Raw genomic sequence first — 22,795 nt, forward strand, 5'->3', positions numbered from 1 at the left:
CTCCTTCCTCCTCCCACCCGTGACCCCTCCTTCACAGTGGGTACCAACAAATGCCGGGTGAACAATGGCGGCTGCAGCAGCCTGTGCCTGGCCACCCCTGGGAGCCGCCAGTGTGCCTGTGCTGAGGACCAGGTGTTGAACGCAGACGGTGTCACTTGTCTGGGTACGAGGGGCCCAGCTGGGGTGGGAGGTGGGGGAGCAGACCCCAGCAGGAAGAGGCCACAGTGTCCCCGTCGGAGATGAAGGAGGCAAAGAGGGCCCTGGGGGGTAATAAGAGGTGAGGGATGGGGTGAGAGAAGAAGGCTCTGGGGGCTGGAGGGTGTTTAGGGGTGACCGGGGGGTGGGAGGTTTGGGAAGGCATGAAGATCAGGGGAAACCAAGTGAGGAGCAGGACAGCTATGGAAAGAGAAAACCATTAACTTCTTTTACATTTATTTCCGCATTATTAAAGTTATACAACAATAGTTCAAAATACTGGAAATTAGAGGAGAGAAAAAAAGCCCAATCTCACCAGCAAACACCACTATATTGTTAGTATTTTGGTAAAGGAACACCATCCTTTTTTCCTTAGGTGGGTTTTTACATGGTTGGAATATACTGTATATAAATGTTTTCTGCCCCTTTTGGCTCATATATGTCACAAATTTTCTGTGTTATTATTGCATTATTTTAAATAACCCTATTTTTTAATAAAAGCGGGTCATGCTCATTGTAAAAATAAACAGTATAGAAAAATACAAAAGAGAAAGTACAAATCACCCCAAATTCCACCACCCATAGATTCCACTGTTACCATTTCAGTGAACCACCTCCCAGTTTCTCTATATATTTACTTTTGCTTAAATGGAATCGTGCTGCACATGCTGTTCTGTTTCCTGCATTTGTCACTTGACAGTGTGTCATGAATACATCAGCAGAATTTCTAATGGCCAAAATATATTTCATTTGGTAAACATCCCATAATTTACTGAACCATTTCTCTACTGTTGGATGTTTAGGTTGTTTCCAGTTTTTTGTTGTAATCACTGCCAGCATTTATTGAACACAGACTATGTACTAGGCATGGTTATAAGCAGTCCTCATGCAGTAACTTATTTACTCCTTAAAATATTCCTGTAGGGAAGGTATTTTTATTATCCCAATTTATAGATGAAGAAATTGAGGCCCAAAGTTAGAGCAGGGGTTTGAACCCAGGAACCCTGACCCAGAGTCTGTTTATTAATCACCTGCTCTGCTATTTCCTATAGCTTCATGCCTTCGCATATTCTGGATGATTTCCTTAGGATAGAATCCCAGAAGTGAAAATGGGTCAGTGGGCCATAGCGTACACCTAAGAGTGAGTGACTGAGGCCAGGTGCAGGGCGAGAGGATTGGTGAAGAGGAGCTTAGAAACTGAGGGGCCAGCGTAATGGAAGAGTCACCTATATGGACGTTGAAATCACCAAGAATAAAGAGGGAGTGATTATGGAGAAAGTGACTCTGAACCAGGAGCTAAAAACCCTTAAGGATGCTGGGGAGTAGCCTTGGGTCCTTTGAAGTAGGGGTTCTTATAGTCTAGTAATGTGAAAGTCAACACTGATTTTTCAGAGGGGAGAGAGGGAGAATGGTCGGGAAGCAGAGGTGAGGAGCAAGGCGGACACATACGGCCTCCAGGTCCAGTGGTCCTTGGGACCCACAGGATTAGAGGGGGTGAGAGATGGGTCAGAAAGGCATGCACAGAGTAGTGGGGTCCAGGGCCAGGGACTGACGTGGGCGTCCTGGGCTTCCTGAGCTTACCCTGTGCAAACACAAAGGACGAAGTGATTTCACTGCTGATAGCCGAAGGCAGATGGCGGTGATGAGGTGTGAGTTTTCACTCCTGCCGGTAGAGTTGATGCATTTTTGAAGGAAAAAGTCCAGGGACCAGAGCGGGGTCCGGGGATCCTGGAGATGACTTCCAAGGGGCAGTTCATGGAGATGGCAGGGAGGGGCAAGGGGCGGTCTGCTCGGTGGGGACAAAAGGATGGGGGGCTCTAGGCTCTCTTGGAAGCTTCTTTATTCTCAGACCACATTGCAGTACTGGAAGCAGCAGAGCAAACATCACCCTTGTGGCCTGAGAAAGAGTTGCAGTTTCCATCCAGATAATTTCTTCACGAAGAACTATGCACTAGGAAAGATTACTGTGTATATTATTTTAAAATCATAAAACAAGCAAACAGAGGACAGGGGGCTCAGCACCTGTCCGTGACCTGGGTCTGACTTTCCCCCTCACGCCTCGTGGTGCCCACAGCAAACCCGTCCTACGTGCCCCCACCCCAGTGCCAGCCAGGCGAGTTCGCCTGCTCAAACAGCCGCTGCATCCAGGAACGCTGGAAGTGCGATGGGGACAACGACTGCCTGGACAACAGCGACGAGGCCCCCGCCCTCTGCCGTGAGTCCCCGCTGCACAGCCGGCCCTTGGGCAACAGCTGGAGAGCTGGGGGCCCCTCCCTCTGGCTGACCCCTGACCTCTCCCTCCCCAGATCAGCACACCTGCCCCTCGGACCGGTTCAAGTGCGAGAACAACCGTTGCATCCCCAACCGCTGGCTCTGTGACGGGGACAATGACTGCGGGAACAGCGAAGACGAGTCCAATGCCACTTGTTCAGGTGTGGGAGGGGCGTGACCACACCGGCACCCCTCAGTCACCAGGGCAGGGCAGGCGGGAGAGCCAGGCTTGGGAAGACAGAGGGGCCTCAGGGAGAGAAAGGAGCACGGGGCACCCAGGGCAGAGGGGAGGGAGGACAGGGTTGGCTGGGAGGCCCGTGCTTGCAGGGGATAGAGCACAGCTCTAGGTTGGGGATGACAAGCGAGGCGGGTGGATCTTCTCCTTGGAGGACACCAGCGACCCCTCGAGAGATGGGGTGAAGCGTCCGGTGTGAGACCACGTAGGTGATTTTGAATGATGTCTCTAAGAGGAATAGCTTTGAGGTCCTTGGGGAGACTTCCAGAGAGGCAGAGAATAATAGCAAAGAAAATGAAATTAAAAAGGGGACTCAGCTATGAGCACTCACGCCCATCCCTGTCCCCAGCTCGCACCTGCCCACCCAACCAGTTCTCCTGTGCCAGTGGCCGCTGCATCCCCATCTCCTGGACGTGCGATCTGGACGATGACTGTGGGGACCGCTCCGATGAGTCAGCCTCATGTGGTGAGCAAGACAGCAGGAAGGCCAGGCTGGCACGGGGAGGGAGGGCCCACGAGAGCGTGCCCTGGGGTGGGGGTGCTGGAGAGGTCCTGCAACTTAGTACTTGGGTGGCCTTGAGCAAGTTACTTGATCTCCGTGGGCCCCTGTGAGTTTCATCTGCAGAGTGGGGATAATACTGGCACCCACGTCACAGCACTGACGTAGGGGTTCAGTGAGATCATGCGTGGAGAGCACTCAGCACACGGCCTGCGTTTGGTAATTAGTTGCTTGAAAAAAGGATGCTTAGAGGGATAGGAGTGAATGGGCAGAGTTCCAGGCCAAGGCACCTCCACTTAGCCTTCCCTCCCCCATCCGGCTGGGCTGAGGGCTGCTGGTTATGGGAAGGACCCAGCACCCACCTGCTTGGTGCTATGATGCTAAATAATCTTGAGGACCCTACTCAGCTACTCTTTCTCCCTGACAGCTTATCCCACCTGCTTCCCCCTGACTCAGTTTACCTGCAACAATGGCAGATGCATCAACATCAACTGGAGATGTGACAATGGTAAGAACTTGTTTCCCTTCACCTGCCCTGATTCCTAGGAAAGCTAGAAGCCACAGCCAGGCCCTGGGTGGCAGGTGAAGGGGTTTTAGAATCAAGCCAGGGCCTTCCTCCAGTTCACAGAAGCCCCCCTGGGTTGTCTGGGAGAAATAAGGACAAGCTAGAAACACTGTGGGGGAACCAAGATGGACCCAGGGGATACGCTGCCCATCCTCTGGCAGAGGCTCAGGGGCCAGGGAGAGATGAGCAAGAAGGGCCAGAGGGGCAGAGCAAGGAGAGCCCATGCCCAACTCCATTCTCCCTGCAAACCCCGCCTCCTGGGGTCCCTCCAGGCTCTGGCTCCAGACTCGGGAGCCCACCTGGCGGTCAGCCCTGGACCAGGTGATGTCAGCCATGGGGGCCAGGGGACTGTTGTGTCTGTGCCGTCTTGGGGCTCTGGTCGTGTCTGGTGTGGTGTTGTGACGTGTTGCAGCAGTGGCTCGAGCCCTGGCTAACGTGTGTGAGGATGTATTGGGTCAGCCCCATGTTGCCCCTCATCTTTGCTGTGTCTCGTGTGCCAATGGTTGCCTTGGCGGTTTCTGTGTTTCAGAGAAGGATTGTGGGGACGGCTCTGATGAAAAGACCTGTCCTGAGCCTGCCGGTCAGTGCATAGAAGCACATGCACCATCTCCCCTAGAGCCCCAGCTGGCCTTGGGCCTCCTCCCAGGAGCCCCATGCAGCTCCCCTCCCCAGAGCTCCTAGGATGTGAAGGAAAAGCAAAGAGAGAAAAGAGAGAGGAGATGATAGAAGGAGAAAGAAAACAGTGAAAGGGAAAGCAGAGAGGGCAGAAGGAGCCTTTCACAGGAGAGATGACAGAGAGGTGGGGACAAGAAGACCAAGACAGGGGGGAAAGAAAGCATCAGAGATGCAGAGGCAGCTGGAAAAGAGGCAGGAACACAGCCCAAGGGGGACGGCCAAACCCGTCTTCTCAGGCGTCTTGAAAATGTGAAGGGAAGTCTGGTGGTCCCCCCACGAGGCCTAGAAAGCAGGACATTGGCTCAGTCACCCTCAGATGCCTTCAGGAGGGGCCCCCGTGGCCTTTCCAGCTGCAGGCAGTGCCCCTCGTGAGCCGGGAGCCCAGAGCTTGGGGCCGGTGATGCCCACACTCAGGGCGGGGCCTGACTAACACCTTCCCTCCCCAGCAGAGAGGCCTCACCTATACCCCGCCCACCTTTGTCCCTCCAGAGCCAGAGAAATCCCTGCCTTTCCCCCAAAGCAAGCGGACCCCTGTTCCCACACCCTGCTGAAACGGGAAAGGAATGAGTCCCGTCCCCAGCCCCAGCCTTCCGAGACTCAGGGAAGGGCCCTCCTGGAGCCCGCCCTGCCTCTCCCTGCCCCCATCGCGTGGGCCATGGTGCATGCTGCAGTCTATGCAGTTTCTGTGTCTTTTCTGTTTTTTATTTTCTCAGTGGGAGGGTTGGGGTGGGTCGAGGGTGGGAATGGGGAGGTGGGAGTGGGGGCCCCATGCTGGGGTCATAGAGAAGGCCACTTGCTGACCCCCTGCTCTCCTCTTCCCTTCTTGCCTCCCCCCAGACAATGACTGTGGGGACAACAGTGACGAGGCCGGCTGCAGCCACTCCTGCTCTAGCACCCAGTTCAAGTGCAACAGCGGGCGCTGCATCCCCGAGCACTGGACCTGCGATGGGGACAACGACTGCGGGGACTACAGCGATGAGACACACGCCAACTGCACCAACCAGGGTGGGTGCCTGGGGACCGGTGGGCTGGGGACCAGACCATCCACCATCCATCCACCCTCCCCACTGCGTGTTGCCACCACCTGGGAACCAGAGATAACCCAGACGTGGCTCTTATCCTTCAGCAGTTTCCAGTCCTGTGGGAGAGGGAGGTTGTCGACAAATCATTGTCACACGCTGTTAAGATCTCAGGCTTTGCAGTTGGGTGGCCTTGGGTTTGAGCTCCATCTCTGCAGCTTACTATCTGGGTGGCCTCGAGCAAATTATTTAATCTCCATGGGCCCCTGTGAGTTTCATCTGCAAAGTGGGGATGATAATAGCACGGGCATCATCATGTTGATGTGGGGTTTCAGTGAGATCATGCACGGAAGGCACACAGCTTGTCTTTGGTAGCTGGTAGCGTGAAAAAGGGATGCTCAAAGGGGTAGGGGTGAATGAGCACAGTGGGGACCAAAGGAGAGAAGGGTTGGCTCTGTGAGGTCCCCAGTGCCCAGGCCTCCAGGACCTAGCGTCTGTGGGATCCCCCGTGGAGGCGGGGGTTACTGGAAGGCACGGACCTCCTCAAGGGATGTTGGTTTCTCATCCCTGGCCGATGGTTACCATGGAAGAATGCAGACCCAAGATTGCCCTGACTTCAAGAGAAGTCAGAAATGCAGATTTATATGTGAAATCTACCCATTTTAAAGCACTGGTATATTAGTTTCCTAGAGCTGCTGTAACAAAGTACCACAAACTAAGTAGCTTAAACAACAGAAATTTATTGTCTCACAGTTCTGGAGGCTAGAAGTCCAAGACCAAAATGTTGGCAGGGTTGGTTCCTTCTAAGGGTTATGGGGGAGAATCTATTCCAGGCTTCTTTCCTAGCTTCTGGCGTTTGATGACAATCTTTGGCGTTCCTTGGCTTGTACATGCTTTACCCAGATCCCTGCCTTCATCTTTCCTGGCGTTCTCGCTGTGTGCGTGTCTGTCTCTGTGTCCAGGTTTCCTCTTTTTATAAGGACGCAGTCATATTGGATTAGGGCCCACCCTAATGACCTCATCCTAAGTTGATCATCTGGAAAGGAAGACCTATTTCCAAATAAGGTCATGTTCATAGGTACTATGAGTTAGGACTTCAGCATCTTTTTAGGGAGAGCAAATCAACCAATACAACTGGCAATTGATTTGAAAAGTTTTAAAAACATGGCAGACCAAAATCTCTCTGTAGGCCTCATCTGGCCCCTGGACCACCAGCTTACAACCTCTGCCTTGTAGAATTAAGGTGCGCATAGTGGGGACAGTACTGAAAGCACTGAGTACCCACTGCAGGCCCAGGACTAAGAGGGAGGGTGGGGAGGGTCACCCGAGGCCCGGGAAACAGTCACTGAGCCTCGAGGGCCATCTCTGAGAAGGGTCGGGTGAGTGGAACAGGTAATAGTGCCTTGGGATTCTGAGAAGAGGACCCCTGGAGGCCCGTGATGTGGTGAGGTGGGAAGAGCTCTCTGCCCCTCACAAGCTGGGCGAACTTGGACAAGTTGCTTCCTCTGAGCCTTGACTTCCTCCTCTGTGAAGTGAGAGGAGATGTGCGGGGACCTGGCCCGTGGGAGCAGGGATGTCATGATTGGTAGCAGTTGTTAACTATGGTTGTGAGCTGGAATGGTCTGGGACCATTCCGGAGGAGGTGGGATTTGAACTGGGCCCCGATGAGGGATTAGGCTGTGGGTAAACGGACAAGAGAGGGGGTCTTTTTTTTTTTTTAATTTTTATTGGAGTCTAGTTGATTTACAATGTTGTGTTAGTTTCAGGTGTACAGCAAAGTGGATCTGCTATACATATACATATATCCACTCTTTTTTAGATTCTTTTCCCATATAGGCCATTACAGAGTACTGATTAGAGTTCCCGGTACTATATAGTAGGTCCTTATTAGTTATCTATTTTATATATAGTAGTGTGTATGTGTCAATCCCAATCTTCCATTTTATCCTTCCCCCCCTTACTCCCGGTAACTAGAGGAAGGGTCTTTAGATGGAGGGTGGGAGTGGCCTGGAGAACCCAGCAGTAAGACTTAGAAGGTGAAACTGAGTACTCCTGCAGGGGCCAGTGGGGCTGGGTGGGGCCCCTCAGACTAGAGGGGACAGCGGGGAGTGAGGCAGTGCCTGGAGGGGGCAGATTACAACAGCAGGTGAAAGCAGGTCAGGCACTGGGGACCTTCGAAGGATCTCAGAGCTGGAAGGTGATAAGGTGTAGGAAATGCTTTCAGAAGGCAATCCTGGAAGGGCATTAGATTGGAAAGAGGTTCAGGGGCCCTGAGGAAGGAAAATCAGCTCGGAGGCTGCTGCTGAAATCCAGGCATGAGATGAGCGCATCGACCGTGTTCATGGTGGGGCAGGCAGGAGGAGCAGGGCATGTGGGGCAGCGGGAGTGTAAGGTGAGGCTTGTGCACAGTCACCTGTGCCTCGGGTGCTGCTTCCACTCCTTCCCCAGACTCCTGAGTCCGATCTCACCGTAGCAGCCAGAGTGATGCTACAGAACATGTCAGATCTCTCCCCCAGCCCTGCCCTCAAGCCTGCACTGGCTCCCTGTACACTTTGAATTCATGCTGAGCCCCGCTCCATGGCCTGCAGGACTCCCCCAACCTATCTGACCTGCATTCCTGCCACTCATCTCCTCCTTCACTCTACTCCAACTGTGCAGCCTTAAATATGCCCTGGGCATTTTTCAGATATGCCTTGCATGGTCCTACCTCAGAGACTTTGCACTAGCTGTTCCCTCTTCCTGGAATGCAACTCCAGTTAATCTCATGGCTCACGTCATTCAGGCCTCTGCTCAAACATCTCCTGCTTAAGGGCCTTTCCTGACTGTCTTGTCTCAAGTAGCATCCCATCCTCCCTGGCCTTGACCTGGCTTTGTCTGCATAGCCTTGATCACTACCTGCAGTTCCATTCTGGATTTTTGTGTCATGTCTTCACTGTTTCTCTTCCCTGCTAGAACTTCAGCTCCATGAGGGTAAGGACTTTGTCTTGTTCATGCTGGCACCTGAAACAGTGCCTGGCACACAGTAGGTGCTCAATAAGTGTTTGTGAAGTGAATGAATGAAACGGAGGCTAGGCTAAGGTGGGGGCATTTGAGCTCTGGCTTAGCAAATTGCTTATCCAATCAAGCTCTCGTGTGTAAAATAGGGAGATTAGACAAGATGATTTCTGAGTCCTGGAAGGTGTAATAGCCCTGACTGAGTTAGCGCTTTCGAGGAGTGTCAGCAGGACTCAGAGAACTCTCCATCCCTGCCTCAGCTCATAGCCCCAGGCTGGGTATAGCAGGAGGGGGTTGAGAAGGTAGAGAGGGGAACAGCTGACCTGGAGCCCTTAACCCCCCCCATGCCCTCCACCTGTCCCCCTGCAGCCACAAGGCCTCCTGGCGGCTGCCACAATGATGAGTTCCAGTGCCGGCTGGATGGTCTGTGCATCCCCCTGCGGTGGCGCTGCGATGGGGACACTGACTGCATGGACTCCAGTGACGAGAAGAGCTGTGAGGGAGTGACCCACGTCTGTGACCCCAATGTCAAGTTTGGCTGCAAAGACTCCGGTAAAAAGGACTGAAGGGAAACAACATGGACAGGAGGAGGCCCTGTTGAGAGCAGAGCAGTGGCAAGGGAGACAGCACCGTACTGTGAGGAGTGGGGTGGGGACATTGTGAGGCAAAAGGCTGCACAGAAGAAGCTTGTGCCTGATGCATGGGGGAAGGTATGAAGGGGCCAGGGCCTGCACTAAGGGCCCTGGGAACCAAAACCCTCACCGGTGTTGAGCTTCAACACCTCCTACAGATTCCTGCTTTCTTTGTTGCCCATGTGAATTTGACAGAAAAAGCCTCAAGGTTCCTAGTGGACCCCAAAGCCTTGTAGTCATGACCCTGTTAGAGAAGCCCACTGGGTCTGGGAAGAAGGGCACAGAGAGCCCTGCTGCCCAGGCCTGGCCCCTGATGCTCTACCCATCCCCCAGCTCGGTGCATCAGCAAAGCGTGGGTGTGTGATGGCGACAGCGACTGTGAGGATAACTCGGATGAGGAGAACTGTGAGTCCCTGGCCTGCAGGCCACCCTCACACCCCTGTGCCAACAACACCTCGGTCTGCCTGCCGCCTGACAAGCTGTGTGATGGCAACGATGACTGTGGAGATGGCTCGGATGAGGGAGAGCTCTGCGGTGAGGCCTGGGCCTAGGAGAGGCCCCAGCAGAGGAGTGGGCAGCGGGGCTGGATAAGGAGTCTGGGCCAGGCCAGGGCAGTGGAACAGGACAAGCTCTGTGGGGAGAGGTCTCAGACTGGAAAAGGGCAGCTCTGGCAGCTGGGCAAGTAGTACCCAGAGCAATTAACAAAAGCCCGTGTCGATTTAGGACTCACTTTGCCAAGAGGCTGTGCTAAGCGTCACACTGTTATAGCATTTAATCCATAAAGGAGCCCTGTGAGGCAGATATGATCCTCACCCCCATCTTACAGATGAGAAAACTGAGGCTCAGAGAGGTTAAATAACTGGCCCAAGGTCACACCGCTCGTGAAGTGCTGTGGTGCAGTGCGGCCCCACCCTGCAGGCACAGCCCACTCAGCCACACTCGTGCTGCAGAGCAGTGCAGAGCAGGCTTTCAAGATGAAGGCACCAGGGTTGATGTGGTCAGGGCAGTCTCCCATCCTGCCGAGTGAGTGAGAAGGTCAGGGGAGGAGGGTGTGCATTCAAGATCAGAAGAATGGGGGTCAGGGAGGGCCACATGGTGTGACTTGGGGATGAGGAGCAGAGCAGAGCAGAGCAGCCTTATCTCCTCTGAGCCAAGCAGAGTCAGGTTCTCGGAGGAGAGGAGTGGGAGATAAGGACTGGCCCTGAGAACTGCTGATGGGTCATCATTCAGGGCTGGCAGGTCCCAGCGTGTGTCAGAGGACCCAGAGCAGCACATTCCCTACCACAACCCCCGCAAAATCACACCTACATCAGGAGAGAGAGAGGAAAGGGGACCCTCCCAGAGAGAGGCGAAAGGCTGGGGCCCCCACGGTGGGCTCAAGAAGGGGCAGGGAAATAGAGGCCAGAGAGAGATGCAGCCATGATGGAGGGGTGCTCCTCGGGGGAAGGAGAGGGTTGGTCCTACATGGTGGGTGCCAAGGTCCCAACCCTGGTTGTGAGGGAGCCTGGGAAGCAGTGGGACAGAGGAATGGAAAGAAGGACACCACAGGCAGGGTGCCAGGGTGCCATCTCGGCTACTGGGGACTTGGGGCCCAGCCAGGCCACGGTCCTGCCTCCTTCCAGATCCTGACCCTGATCCTTTGCTCCCCACCCCCCAGACCAGTGCTCTCTGAATAACGGTGGCTGCAGTCACAACTGCTCGGTGGCACCTGGCGAAGGCATTGTGTGCTCGTGCCCTCTGGGCATGGAGCTGGGGCCTGACAACCACACCTGCCAGATCCAAAGCTACTGCGCCAAGCACCTCAAGTGCAGCCAGAAGTGCGACCAGAACAAGTTCAGTGTGAAGTGCTCCTGCTATGAGGGCTGGGTGCTGGAGCCGGACGGCGAGAGCTGCCGCAGCCTGGGTGAGACATGGGTCGGGGTGGCTGGGCGGCTGGGCAGGCCAGGCAGGCCTCTGAGCTGCAGTAAGCTGGACTTGGGTGGCCGAATGCCAGAGGCTGAGGTTTCCATCCAGGCCCGGTGCCAGGGCCCATGGAGACCCTCCCTGCCCCTGGACAGGGTGGCTCGGAGGCAACAGGCCCCTTGTGACCCCATCACACCCCTCCCCAGACCCCTTCAAGCCGTTTATCATCTTCTCCAACCGCCACGAGATCCGGCGCATCGACCTTCACAAAGGGGACTACAGCGTCCTGGTGCCCGGCCTGCGCAACACCATCGCCCTGGACTTCCACCTCAGCCAGAGCGCCCTCTACTGGACCGACGTGGTGGAGGACAAGATCTACCGCGGGAAGCTGCTGGACAACGGAGGTGACCACCGCCTGCCCAGGACCGACGCGGGGCCCAGTGCACCCAGACCGGGCCCTTGGGCGCTCAGAACCATGGGACCAGATGCAGGCTGCCGGGAGCAGAGGCCCTTAGCTCCCCTGTCCCCCACACTCTTGTTAATTGGGTTAGATTTTGCTGTGGGTCTCAGTGCCTGACGCCCCATAATTATTGTCAGCAGAGCTGCCAGACTGATAATTAACAAAATGATCAGCCTTTCTTTGGAACGGCCAGAATTGCAGGCTTGCAAGAAAAAAGGCATTTAGGGGTGGGGTACCTGAACCCTGTCTTCTGTCCCAAGGCGGCCTGACCCATCACAGATTTCCTTCACTAATAATACACATTCCTGGGACTTCCCTGGCGGTCCAGTTGTTAAGACTCCGTGCTTCCACTGCAGGGGGGCACGGGTTCGATCCCTGGTCGGGGAACTAAGATCCCGCATGCCCCTCGGCGCGGCCAAAACCAAAAAACAAAAAAACCCACATTCCTGAGCCCCTGCCACACACACCGGGCCCAGGGGAGACAGCAGGGAGCAAACAGGTCAAAACGTCTGCCCTCATGGAGCTTACACACCCGTGGGAACATCAGATATAAACACAGCAAATGAGTACAACACGGACTGTGACGGAGCGGGTAGCACTGTGGATAAAGAGAAAGGAGGCAAGGTGGGTAGGGAGAATGGGAGTGGCATTTGAATAGGATGGTCAAGGAAGGCCCCCTGAGAAGCTGACGTCTGAGCAAAGACTTAAAAGAAGCACATTTTACTAGAGGAGTTGGTATTTTTTGTAATAGAGAAAACCTGGAACCATCTCAAATATCCATCAACAAGGGGATGGCTAAGTAGACTATGAAAATGTTCACACTATGTAATGGTTTCTAAATTAATGGCATATATATACATATATATGTACACACACATATATATATATGTATATAAAACCATCGAAAAACCTCTAGGACTGTCTGTGGGGTGACTTCTAGAAAGTTCTGTCTGCCTCATATTGGGTCTAGGTCTGTTCCCCAAAGCCCTCACCCTCTGCTCTGACCTCCTACCAGGGGTTAGCCCTTCAGAGAGTTGCAGGCAGAAGATAGCTGCCACTTCCCCTTCTCCAGTGTTCTAGAAGCCAGGCTTCTACTTGACCTCCTGAGGCAGGGGGCCTGGGTGAGGAGACTGGGGGCTCTGGGAACCCCAGTCAAATCTGGAGCACACCAGAGGTGTTCGCAGAGGTGTCAGGGTTGAGGGCAGGCCATCCAGGGTTCCTAGGATATCGTGAATTCACCCTGCCCCAGGTGATTCTAACCTCCTGCAACCTCTCTTCTCCAGCCCTGACCAGTTTCGAGGTGGTGATTCAGTACGGCCTAGCCACACCCGAGGGCCTGGCTGTAGACTGGATTGCAGGCAACATCTACTGGGTGGAGAGTAACCTGGACCAGATTGAGGTGGCCAAGCTGGATGGGACCCTTCGGACCACGCTGCTGGCCGGTGACATTGAGCACCCAAGGGCGATTGCACTGGATCCCCGGGATGGGTGAGGACCCCGCCCAGCCCTATTCTGGCCTCGTGACCCCCCTGAAGCCCCGTTCAGCTGAGCCGGGCCAGGCATAGCTGCCTCCTCAATGCTATTCGCTCCCTCCGGCCTTCACCAAGGATCCTAGCACAGCCCCTTCCCTGGGCCTCGACCTTGGCCATCCTGACCCCCTCCCCGCTCCCCAGGATCTTGTTTTGGACGGACTGGGATGCCAGCCTGCCCCGCATCGAGGCAGCCTCCATGAGTGGGGCTGGGCGCCGCACCATCCACCGGGAGACGGGCTCTGGGGGCTGGCCCAACGGGCTCACTGTGGACTACCTGGAGAAGCGCATCCTCTGGATCGACGCCAGGTTGGCACCCGGCACCTCACCCAGGAGGCCTCCATCCTCCCCTCCTTAGGGACAGGGTGGAGCCAAGGGTCCCAGGACCTGGCAGCCATGAGGGTGGTGAGAAGGCCCGGGGAAGCTGGAGCCAGAGCCACACGGCCAAGGGCCCAGGAAGAGGACTGAGTGAGGGGAGAGTCTGGGCTGGGGAAGAGGTGCAGATGGAAGAGGGTAGAGGCAGGGCTGCCCCCAGCACAGGAGTGCCCGCCGAGGGCCGAAGTGCAACGCCATCCTCACTCACACATCTGTGTGCTCTCCTAGGGGCTCTGTCTGCCCAGGGAGAGGGCATACTTTTTCTAGGTGGTGTCCCCAAAGGGGGTGCCTTTTTCTAGTCTTCACCACACCCCTGTGTGCTAACAGCAGCCCTGGGGAGAAGCAAGCTGAAAGACCTGGGTCAGGGGAATTGGGGTCAGAGCTGGGATCCCAGACCTCGAGCCACGTGGTTCCTGCTCCACAGGGTGCCGTGGGCTGGGGCATGGAGGGTGGGAGCCCCAGGCCACGTGCCCCGAGGTCTGAGGTCCCCACCGGCTCCTCACTCTGCCCCGACCACGCTCTCAGGTCAGACGCCATTTACTCAGCCCGTTACGACGGCTCCGGTCACATGGAGGTGCTTCGGGGACACGAGTTCCTGTCGCACCCGTTTGCAGTGACACTGTACGGTGGCGAGGTGTACTGGACGGACTGGCGGACAAACACGCTGGCCAAGGCCAACAAGTGGACCGGCCACAACGTCACCGTGGTACAGAGGACCAATACCCAGCCCTTCGACCTGCAGGTGTATCACCCCTCCCGGCAGCCCATGGGTAAGGGACCAGAAAGGAGCCAGCAGCCTCTGTAGAAGCTTCCAAGAGAGGAGGGGTCTGTGCTGGGGCGGCGGGGTGAGCCAGCCTGCTGACAGAGGCGGGTCTGGCAGCAGCGATGCTGGGACAGGAAGGGGAGTGGAGAGGGTGTAGGCCAGGTGAGCAGGGCCAGTAGGGTCACTGGATGCTCTTGCTTTCCCCTGCCCTCCCAGCTCCCAACCCCTGTGAGGCCAATGGGGGCCGGGGACCCTGCTCCCACCTGTGCCTCATCAACTACAACCGGACTGTTTCCTGCGCCTGCCCGCACCTCATGAAGCTCCACAAGGACAACACCACCTGCTATGGTAGGAGGCCGCCCCTCCAGAGCCGGGGTAAACCAAGGCTGAAGGGGAAAGGGTCAGGTACCCAAGCTCCAGGTTCTAAGTGAAGGTAGGCAGTCTCAGCTGGGAGGAGCCTGAATGGAGAGGCTCCAGAGACAACTGATGTAGGAAGAGGGTGGCACTCCGGCAGGAAGGTTATGCCCAACAGGGTCTCCCTGATAGCCAAGGGCCAGCAGCAAACAGAAGGAACCAGGAGAATCCGGGGGGGTGGGAAGCGTGGAGGCAGGGGGCCGCCCTCAGTGACCTGCCCCTCGCCCACAGAGTTTAAGAAGTTCCTGCTGTACGCACGTCAGATGGAGATCCGGGGCGTGGACCTGGACGCCCCCTACTACAACTACATCATCTCCTTCACGGTGCCTGATATCGACAACGTCACGGTGCTGGACTACGACGCCCGAGAGCAGCGCGTTTACTGGTCCGACGTGCGGACCCAGGCCATCAAGCGGGCCTTCATCAACGGCACAGGCGTGGAGACGGTTGTCTCTGCAGGTTCTGTCCTGGCCCTGGAACCCCTACTGGGCATGGGTAGCCCCGCAACCCCGCCCTCGCTCCCAACCCTGGTCCCAGCCCCACTCCCTGGTCCCCTTGGTCCTGATGTTCCTTCTCCAAATTCTTTTCCCTCTCTGTGCTCCAGTCCTGATTTCATGATCCCTGTTCCCCCAGAAACCAGGCTGGCCCCTCCCCTCGAGCTTCCTGACCTGTGTTCTGAAAACACCCAATCACAACTCCCCACTGTGTCCCCAGACTTGCCAAATGCCCATGGGCTGGCTGTCGACTGGGTGTCCCGAAACCTGTTCTGGACAAGCTACGACACCAACAAGAAGCAGATCAACGTGGCCCGGCTGGACGGCTCCTTCAAGAATGCGGTGGTGCAGGGCTTGGAGCAGCCGCACGGCCTGGTTGTCCACCCGCTGCGTGGGTAGGTCCAGGGCCCAGGGTTGGGGAGCATGGGGTGTGGGGTGGGGGAAGAAGAGGACCCTGACTCTCCCCTCCTGGCACCCCCAGGAAGCTCTACTGGACGGACGGTGACAACATCAGCATGGCCAACATGGACGGCAGCAACCGCACGCTGCTCTTCAGTGGCCAGAGGGGCCCTGTGGGTACGAGCTTACCCTGCAGCCCTGCAGCCCTTCCTCCCCTAGTTCCTCCACCAGGAGATGCTCTCAGGGTTCTCCCCAGTTGTCCCTCCATCTCCCCAAACTCCTGGCTTAGTACTTGTTCTCACCACCCTCCTCCCAAAACCACACACATACTCTGTACCTATCCCCAGACGTGAGGGGCCCAGCTGGGGCAGGCTCCTGGATCCCGGCCCTGGTGCCGTGCTCTCTGGCAGTGACACCCCCCCTCTTCCAGGCCTGGCTATCGACTTCCCTGAAAGCAAACTCTACTGGATCAGCTCCAAGAACCATACCATCAACCGCTGCAACCTGGACGGGAGTGGGCTAGAGGTCATCGACGCCATGCGGAACCAGCTGGGCAAGGCCACCGCCCTGGCCATCATGGGTGAGGGCCACTGGGTGGGAGCAGGGACCAGAGCAGAGCAGGTGGGCCGGACTGGCCAGGAGACAGGGCTGGCCTGGGGGCGGGGCCTTCCCCAGAGTCTCATCCCCTCCTGCCACCACAGGGGACAAGCTGTGGTGGGCAGATCAGGTGTCAGAGAAGATGGGCACGTGCAACAAGGCTGACGGCTCGGGGTCCGTGGTCCTGCGGAACAGCACCACCCTGGTGATGCACATGAAGGTCTACGATGAGAGCATCCAGCTGGGTGAGGTGGGGGGCAAGGGGCAGGGGCAGTGGGATGGGGGGTCACAGAGGTTGGGGCTGTGGCTAGGAGGGGCTGCAGGAAACCCCGGGCAAGCAAGCGAATGGAGATGAAAATGGGTTAGGCTCTGTTCACCACCCAACGGGGCTCCTCTTTCACAAGGGCCAGGGGCCCTGCAGGACAGAAGACCTGAGAGCTGGGTTGGGTGGTGACCCCCACAAGGTCCAGGGGCCCTGCAGGACAGAAGACCTGAGAGCTGGGTTGGGTGGTGACCCCCACAAGGTCCAGGGGCCCTGCAGGACAGAAGACCTGAGAGCTGGGTTGGGTGGTGACCCCCACAAGGTCCAGGGTAAAGGGGTGTGAGCCTGACACCGCGGTCCCGAGGAGAGCCACTAACCCTTTCTCTCTGCCTCCCACTTGACCCCAGACCACGAGGGCACCAACCCCTGCAGCGTCAACAACGGCGACTGCTCCCAGCTCTGCCTGCCCACTTCGGAGTCCACCCGCTCCTGCATGTGCACAGCTGGCTACAGCCTCCGGAGTGGCCAGCAGGCCTGCGAGGGTCAGTGCCCCTGCCTCTGCTCCCCGCCTTGACCCTGGTCCCCAACCCAACCCGACCCTTCCTACTCTACCGCCCACCTTCCTCTTCTCACCTTGGGGACAAGACCGAGTTCATCGTGTATTAAGTGTTCTCTGGGTTAGATGCTTAGTCAGCGCCCACTGTGCTGCTTGCCGTGGAGGAAGCCAGGGGGCAGAAGTCCCTGTCCCTGTGCTCTGCAGCCTTAACCAGGAGGGGGGGCCAACATGAAGTGGCTCTGACTTCAGTAGGATTTTGGAGAAATAGACGTTGGAGGGGGCGCCAGGGCCACTTCATGCAAGAGGTGTGTTGGCTGCTGGGTTTTATAGGGCACGTAGGATTTGAGTGTGTGGTTTGAAGAAGGGACGATGTGCAAGGCAAGGGGTCCAGAGCAATAGGAGGGTGTGTGCAGGGCCCTGAGGTGCCAACCCGCATGGCGCAGGGTGTGGGGAGCCATGGGTGAGGCTGTGGTGTAGGCGGGGCTCCACGGGTTCTCAGCCAGGAGCACCTGGAAGGTGGTGTTTGGGGCAGATTAACCTGGCGGCAGAGAGCCGGCTGAGTGGGGGAGGGAGAAACCAAGGCAGTCAGACCAGTCAGGGGGCTGTTGGCCTGGGCTGGGGCTTAGCAGCTGGATTGAAGAGAAGGGGTGAAACTCAGAGACATTTCACAAGAACTTGCTGACTGATTTACAAGCCTGCCCCAGGACAGCATTTCCGGAAGTGCACTCCTGGGAACCTCCCTCTTTGATGTGATAGATGTTATAGAAAGAAACACTGGGTTGAACGAAGTTTAAGTGTTTTTCTGCTGCACAGTTTCTCAGAGCCTTGAATACGCTCATCTGCACAGAATTTTTCACGGGACGACTCTAGTGTTTGGGGTCTCCCCAAACTCACTCGACCATGAGTCCTTTTTTTCAGGGAGCCTGAGCAACCAGGACCCATTAGGGGATTCATTTGAGGACAGGCTGTGTGAGGGGATAAAGGCAAGGGAGGATTCTAGGGTGCATGGAGAGTGGCGCCTGGTAAGAAATGGGAAACTGGGAAGGAGACTGGCTCAGGAGCGAGGTGTCAGAGACAGGGGTGTGACACAGACCAGATGGATGAGGACAAAGAGGAAATTAAGGTGGAAACCTAGAGTTGGGACTCACCCAGTCCTATTGTCTTGTGTAAACCTCCCCAGATTCTCCCTAACACCTTTGGGGGTGCAGGGTTGTGTGGAGTGAAGAGGGACTGGAGGGCAGAGCGTGGCGAGAAAGCCAGGTCTCTGCTGCCCTCTAGCGGGCACTAAAGGTCTCACAGGTGGTTCCCCAGAGCTGCACGCTCCCTTGCTCTCTCCCAGCCAGGTGACCTCCCTGCCCAGGCCCCAGGCTAGAGTATGTGTTGAGGGGGGAGGTGTGATGGCTGGGAGAAGGTATCAAAAGGGTTTGAGGGTGACAGAAGCCAAGCTTAAGGGGTGTCAGCAAAGCCCATGCCCAAAGTGTCCTTGTGTTGCAGGTGTGGGCTCCTTTCTCCTGTACTCTGTGCATGAGGGAATCCGGGGAATCCCCCTGGATCCCAATGACAAGTCAGACGCCCTGGTCCCAGTGTCGGGGACCTCCCTGGCTGTCGGCATCGACTTCCATGCTGGTGAGCCATTCGGTGGCAGGAGAGGGTGGGACATGACCTTCCCTTTGGGGTGGTGTGCTCTGGGGCTCCAGGGAGAGGCTACCTGACCACAGCTGGAAGGGGCAACACTTACCAGAGCTGCCCCTGCCCCGCTATCTCAGCTTCCAAGTCCCTGGTCCCCCCAGCTCTCAGTCACCTCTATCCTTACCCCCTTGTGATTTTGACCTCCCACCTTCCCCCTACCTTGTTGAGCGTCCCCATGTTGGCTCCTCCACCTCCAGAAAATGACACCATTTACTGGGTGGACATGGGCCTAAGTACCATCAGCCGGGCTAAGCGAGACCAGACGTGGCGTGAGGATGTGGTGACCAATGGCATTGGCCGCGTGGAGGGCATCGCAGTGGACTGGATCGCAGGTGAGACGCGGAAGGGCTGAGGGACTGCAGGTGAGGCAGAGGACTGGGGAAGTGGGGTCTCGGAAGGAAGGGTCTGAAGAAGGGGTGGGCAGGAACAGATGGGGAGAAACGGGGGTATCAGGGGGCTGGAGGGGACCAGGTACCTGCATCCCCACCCGACCCCTGAGCCCCCCCCTTACTCCCTCCTCAGGCAACATCTACTGGACAGACCAGGGCTTTGACGTCATCGAGGTCGCCCGGCTCAATGGCTCTTTCCGCTACGTGGTCATCTCGCAGGGTCTGGACAAGCCCCGGGCGATCACTGTCCACCCGGAGAAGGGGTGAGGCGCTGGACAGGCTGACCACTCCTGGCTCTGGTCTGGCCCGGTCACTCTGGCCACAGGCCCCCTCTCCTCCATGTTCTGGGGACTGACCCCCCTCTTCCGCCTCCACCCCAGGTACTTATTCTGGACTGAGTGGGGCCAGTATCCGCGTATCGAGCGGTCTCGCCTGGACGGCACTGAGCGAGTGGTGCTGGTTAACGTCAGCATCAGCTGGCCCAACGGCATTTCAGTGGACTATCAGGTTTGGATGCAGGCTTGGCCCTGGGGCCGATGGGATGGACCCCGTACTCCGGGGGGCAGCTTCCCTTACCCTGTGCCCTGCTCCCCGTTGAGTCTCGTGTGATGAGCCCATTGGTGGGTAGATACGGACCCAAGGAGTCATGGGGTCCTCTGGCCCAGCGCCCCACCCAGAGTAGGATCCCACCACCCCAGAAATGGCGGAGGGGGTCCCTCAGAAGCGGGCACTGGAAGAATGCCGAGAGGTCGGCAGATCAGCAGGTCAGGGAGCGGGAGGATGTGGAGGAAGGAGGGGAAAGACGAGAGAGGCAGGAGTGAGTGGGCCCTGGGGACTGGCAGTGAAGCGGGTGCCTCCGGCCCACAGGATGGGAAGCTATACTGGTGCGACGCCCGGACCGACAAGATCGAGCGGATCGACCTGGAGACGGGCGAGGACCGCGAGGTGGTTCTATCCAGCAACAACATGGACATGTTCTCGGTGTCCGTGTTTGAGGAGTTCATCTACTGGAGTGACAGGTGGGCCACTGTCCTGGCCTTCCCCTGGGCCGTCCGTTCCCTCCCCCTGGCCCCGGATGACGTCCTGCTCATGGCCCTTCCCTTCCCCCAGGACTCACGCCAACGGCTCCATCAAGCGCGGGAGCAAGGACAATGCCACAGACTCTGTGCCCCTGCGAACGGGCATCGGTGTCCAGCTCAAAGACATCAAAGTCTTCAACCGGGACCGACAGAAAGGTGAGGCTGGGGCTCCGGGCTGGGCAGGAGAGGCCGGAGGGCCCCACCTGGGAGCCCAGAGTGAGAAGGGCTGGGAGAGGAGTTAGACCCACAGGGCACCCTCTAGGGTCCCACGAGGCTGAGGAGTTGAGCTCAGGGGCCTGGAGGGTTGTCTGAACTGGGGATACTGAGGCAGAGCCGGGCGCCAACCAGAGTTTCCACCTCTGCTGAGATGACAGAGGCACCAAGGTGGCCCTGCTCTCTGTAACCTCTGCCTTCCCCGTTTCCCCCCACCCCCAGGCACCAATGTGTGTGCGGTGGCCAACGGCGGGTGCCAGCAGCTGTGCCTGTACCGGGGGGGCGGGCAGCGGGCCTGCGCCTGCGCCCACGGGATGCTGGCTGAAGATGGGGCGTCGTGCCGCGAGTACGCGGGCTACCTGCTCTACTCGGAGCGCACCATCCTCAAGAGCATCCACCTGTCGGATGAGCGCAACCTCAACGCGCCGGTGCAGCCCTTCGAGGACCCTGAGCACATGAAGAATGTCATCGCTCTGGCCTTCGACTACCGAGCAGGCACCTCCCCGGGCACCCCCAACCGCATCTTCTTCAGCGACATCCACTTTGGGAACATCCAGCAGATCAATGACGATGGCTCGGGCAGGACCACCATTGTGGAGAGTGAGCCCAGACTTCCGTTCTTCCCAGGAAGTGGAGGGGGAGTGCAGAGAGGGTCAGCACAGACTCAGGGTAGAGAAGCCGCAGACACCAGCCAGCCCACCCCTGCCCCGGATCGGAATCCCACCTGCCTCGGTGTCCCTGACATACGGCCAATGAATCACACTGCACCCATTGTAGTTACTTGAAAGTCTCTCCTCAGTTGGAGTCAGAGTTGGCCCCCTCTGGTCATAGTTCTGCCCCCAGGCTACACAGAATAAGCTGAAGCTCTCCTCTGTGTGTCCACTGCTCACAGAACAGGCTACAGAGGTGGGGTGGGTTCAACCCCAGACACAGGATTTTAGTCACTTGGGCAAGTTTTCTGTGCTCTCTCAGCCTCAGATTGCTCGCCAGTGCACAGAGACAGGATGACCTGAGACGACAGGTGGGAGAGCTTAGCTCGGTGCAGGGCACATTGTGTGAGCTCCATGAAGGGTGGGGGGGTTAGAGCTGTCATCCTAGGACAGCCTTTCAGCTCTTTGAAAACTGCTATTTTATTGCACTAGTTTTCTCTTCTCCGGGCTGGATGCTCTTAGGTCCTTTGACTCATTCATTTGTTCACACATTCATCACTCCTGTCCGTAAAGACCTGCCAGGCGCGGAACTAGGAGCCGGGTATACAGTGGTGATAAAAACAGACCTGTCTTTCAACCTCCTTGGCCCTTTTCTGCCTCATAGAATCCAGTCCCCACATCTGTCTAAAAATGTAGTGTCCAAAGCTAAACTCGATACTCTGTAATCGTCGCTTGATCAGGAGAGGCTGGCAGAAGTGTCCCCTCTCTCCGGGCCATTGTTCGGGCTACAATACTTCTATTAATGCGGCCTTCTGGCAACCACATCGCCAGACAGCTTGAAGTCACTGAAACCCCTGAGTCTTTTTTCTCTTAACCTAAGTTCTGCTACGTCTCTTTCATCATGCACTTAGTTCTTAACCTGAGCCTAAGATGTCTACCAGACAATCCAGTTCAGGGTCTTTTTAAGTAGGAAGCTCCCCAGTACAGCCCACGTGGGAACTGATTTACTGAAATCCAGTTTGCGCCCAACTTGGTAGAACTCTAGCTCCAGGAAGTGTGACCACAGCATAAAGCCAAATCTATCCAGCCATGGGAAGACACAGAAAGAAGGGTTAGGGGGATGGACCATGGATCATTTGGGTGGGAAATAGGGGGTTGAAGAAAGGGCTGGGGACACCGAGGGCCACACCCACACACGCTCCCCAGCTCCCACACTTCCCGTCCAGCCCCACCTACACCAAGGGAGAGGGTGCCCCAGGCCATCCCCTTAGCATGGGGATGTCTGCTCTCTGGCTGTGTCCTGACCCATCGCTGCTCCTGTCTCCCCACAGATGTGGGCTCTGTGGAAGGCCTGGCCTATCACCGTGGCTGGGATACTCTCTACTGGACAAGCTACACGACATCCACCATCACCCGCCACACGGTGGACCAGACCCGCCCGGGGGCCTTCGAGCGTGAGACGGTCATCACCATGTCTGGAGACGACCACCCAAGGGCCTTTGTGCTGGATGAGTGCCAGAAGTGAGCTGCGGGCCCAGGGCATGGGGACAGTGGGCCACAGGGTGGCAGGAACTGCCCCCAGGCAGACCAGGAAAGGGGATGCAGGAGCAGGGGAGGCTGGCTCTAACCTGAGCTCAGCCACTTCCTTGCTGTGTGACCTTAGACCAGCTGCGTGACCTCTCTGAGCTTTGGTTTCCTCATCTGTAATATGAGGACAATAACATTTCAGGTGCCTCATCAAGGGGAGGATGAGAGGGCTGTGGAGGACCCTCTGGCTTGGTGATTAATTGATTCATTCATCAGAGAGCCATGTTCAAGGCACACAGTAGGTCCTCTGTCTTTCTGGGTCTCCAAGCTTCAAGCAAAGATTGTTCACTGAACACCTGTTGTGTGGAAGCCTTGAGCTGGGCACATTCAAGCCACCTAGCTGGGGAGAGAA

General features: G+C 56.9%; 1 protein-coding gene across 2 annotated transcripts in view; it reads left to right on the top strand.

The window, feature by feature from the left end:
- The window catches only part of LRP1 (LDL receptor related protein 1), a 79,496-nt gene that overhangs the window by 32,678 nt on the left and 24,023 nt on the right, over positions 1-22,795 (top strand). For both annotated transcript variants that reach the window (XM_082350879.1, XM_082350880.1), the window contains 28 exons: positions 38-163; positions 2,270-2,410; positions 2,502-2,627; positions 3,051-3,167; positions 3,628-3,708; positions 5,278-5,445; positions 8,823-9,005; positions 9,419-9,619; positions 10,743-10,988; positions 11,194-11,391; positions 12,731-12,935; positions 13,121-13,285; positions 13,877-14,121; positions 14,331-14,462; positions 14,760-14,987; positions 15,243-15,417; positions 15,504-15,598; positions 15,852-16,001; positions 16,123-16,263; positions 16,688-16,822; positions 18,331-18,462; positions 18,723-18,857; positions 19,048-19,177; positions 19,295-19,421; positions 19,782-19,933; positions 20,025-20,149; positions 20,429-20,806; positions 22,188-22,377. In XM_082350879.1, the coding sequence (XP_082207005.1) occupies positions 38-163; positions 2,270-2,410; positions 2,502-2,627; positions 3,051-3,167; positions 3,628-3,708; positions 5,278-5,445; positions 8,823-9,005; positions 9,419-9,619; positions 10,743-10,988; positions 11,194-11,391; positions 12,731-12,935; positions 13,121-13,285; positions 13,877-14,121; positions 14,331-14,462; positions 14,760-14,987; positions 15,243-15,417; positions 15,504-15,598; positions 15,852-16,001; positions 16,123-16,263; positions 16,688-16,822; positions 18,331-18,462; positions 18,723-18,857; positions 19,048-19,177; positions 19,295-19,421; positions 19,782-19,933; positions 20,025-20,149; positions 20,429-20,806; positions 22,188-22,377 (4,627 nt within the window). The remainder of the gene's footprint in view (positions 1-37; positions 164-2,269; positions 2,411-2,501; positions 2,628-3,050; positions 3,168-3,627; positions 3,709-5,277; positions 5,446-8,822; positions 9,006-9,418; positions 9,620-10,742; positions 10,989-11,193; positions 11,392-12,730; positions 12,936-13,120; positions 13,286-13,876; positions 14,122-14,330; positions 14,463-14,759; positions 14,988-15,242; positions 15,418-15,503; positions 15,599-15,851; positions 16,002-16,122; positions 16,264-16,687; positions 16,823-18,330; positions 18,463-18,722; positions 18,858-19,047; positions 19,178-19,294; positions 19,422-19,781; positions 19,934-20,024; positions 20,150-20,428; positions 20,807-22,187; positions 22,378-22,795) is intronic.

The sequence above is a fragment of the Balaenoptera borealis genome (genome assembly GCF_965194805.1).
Source record: "Balaenoptera borealis genome assembly, chromosome: 13".
NCBI classification, from domain to species: domain Eukaryota; kingdom Metazoa; phylum Chordata; class Mammalia; order Artiodactyla; family Balaenopteridae; genus Balaenoptera; species Balaenoptera borealis.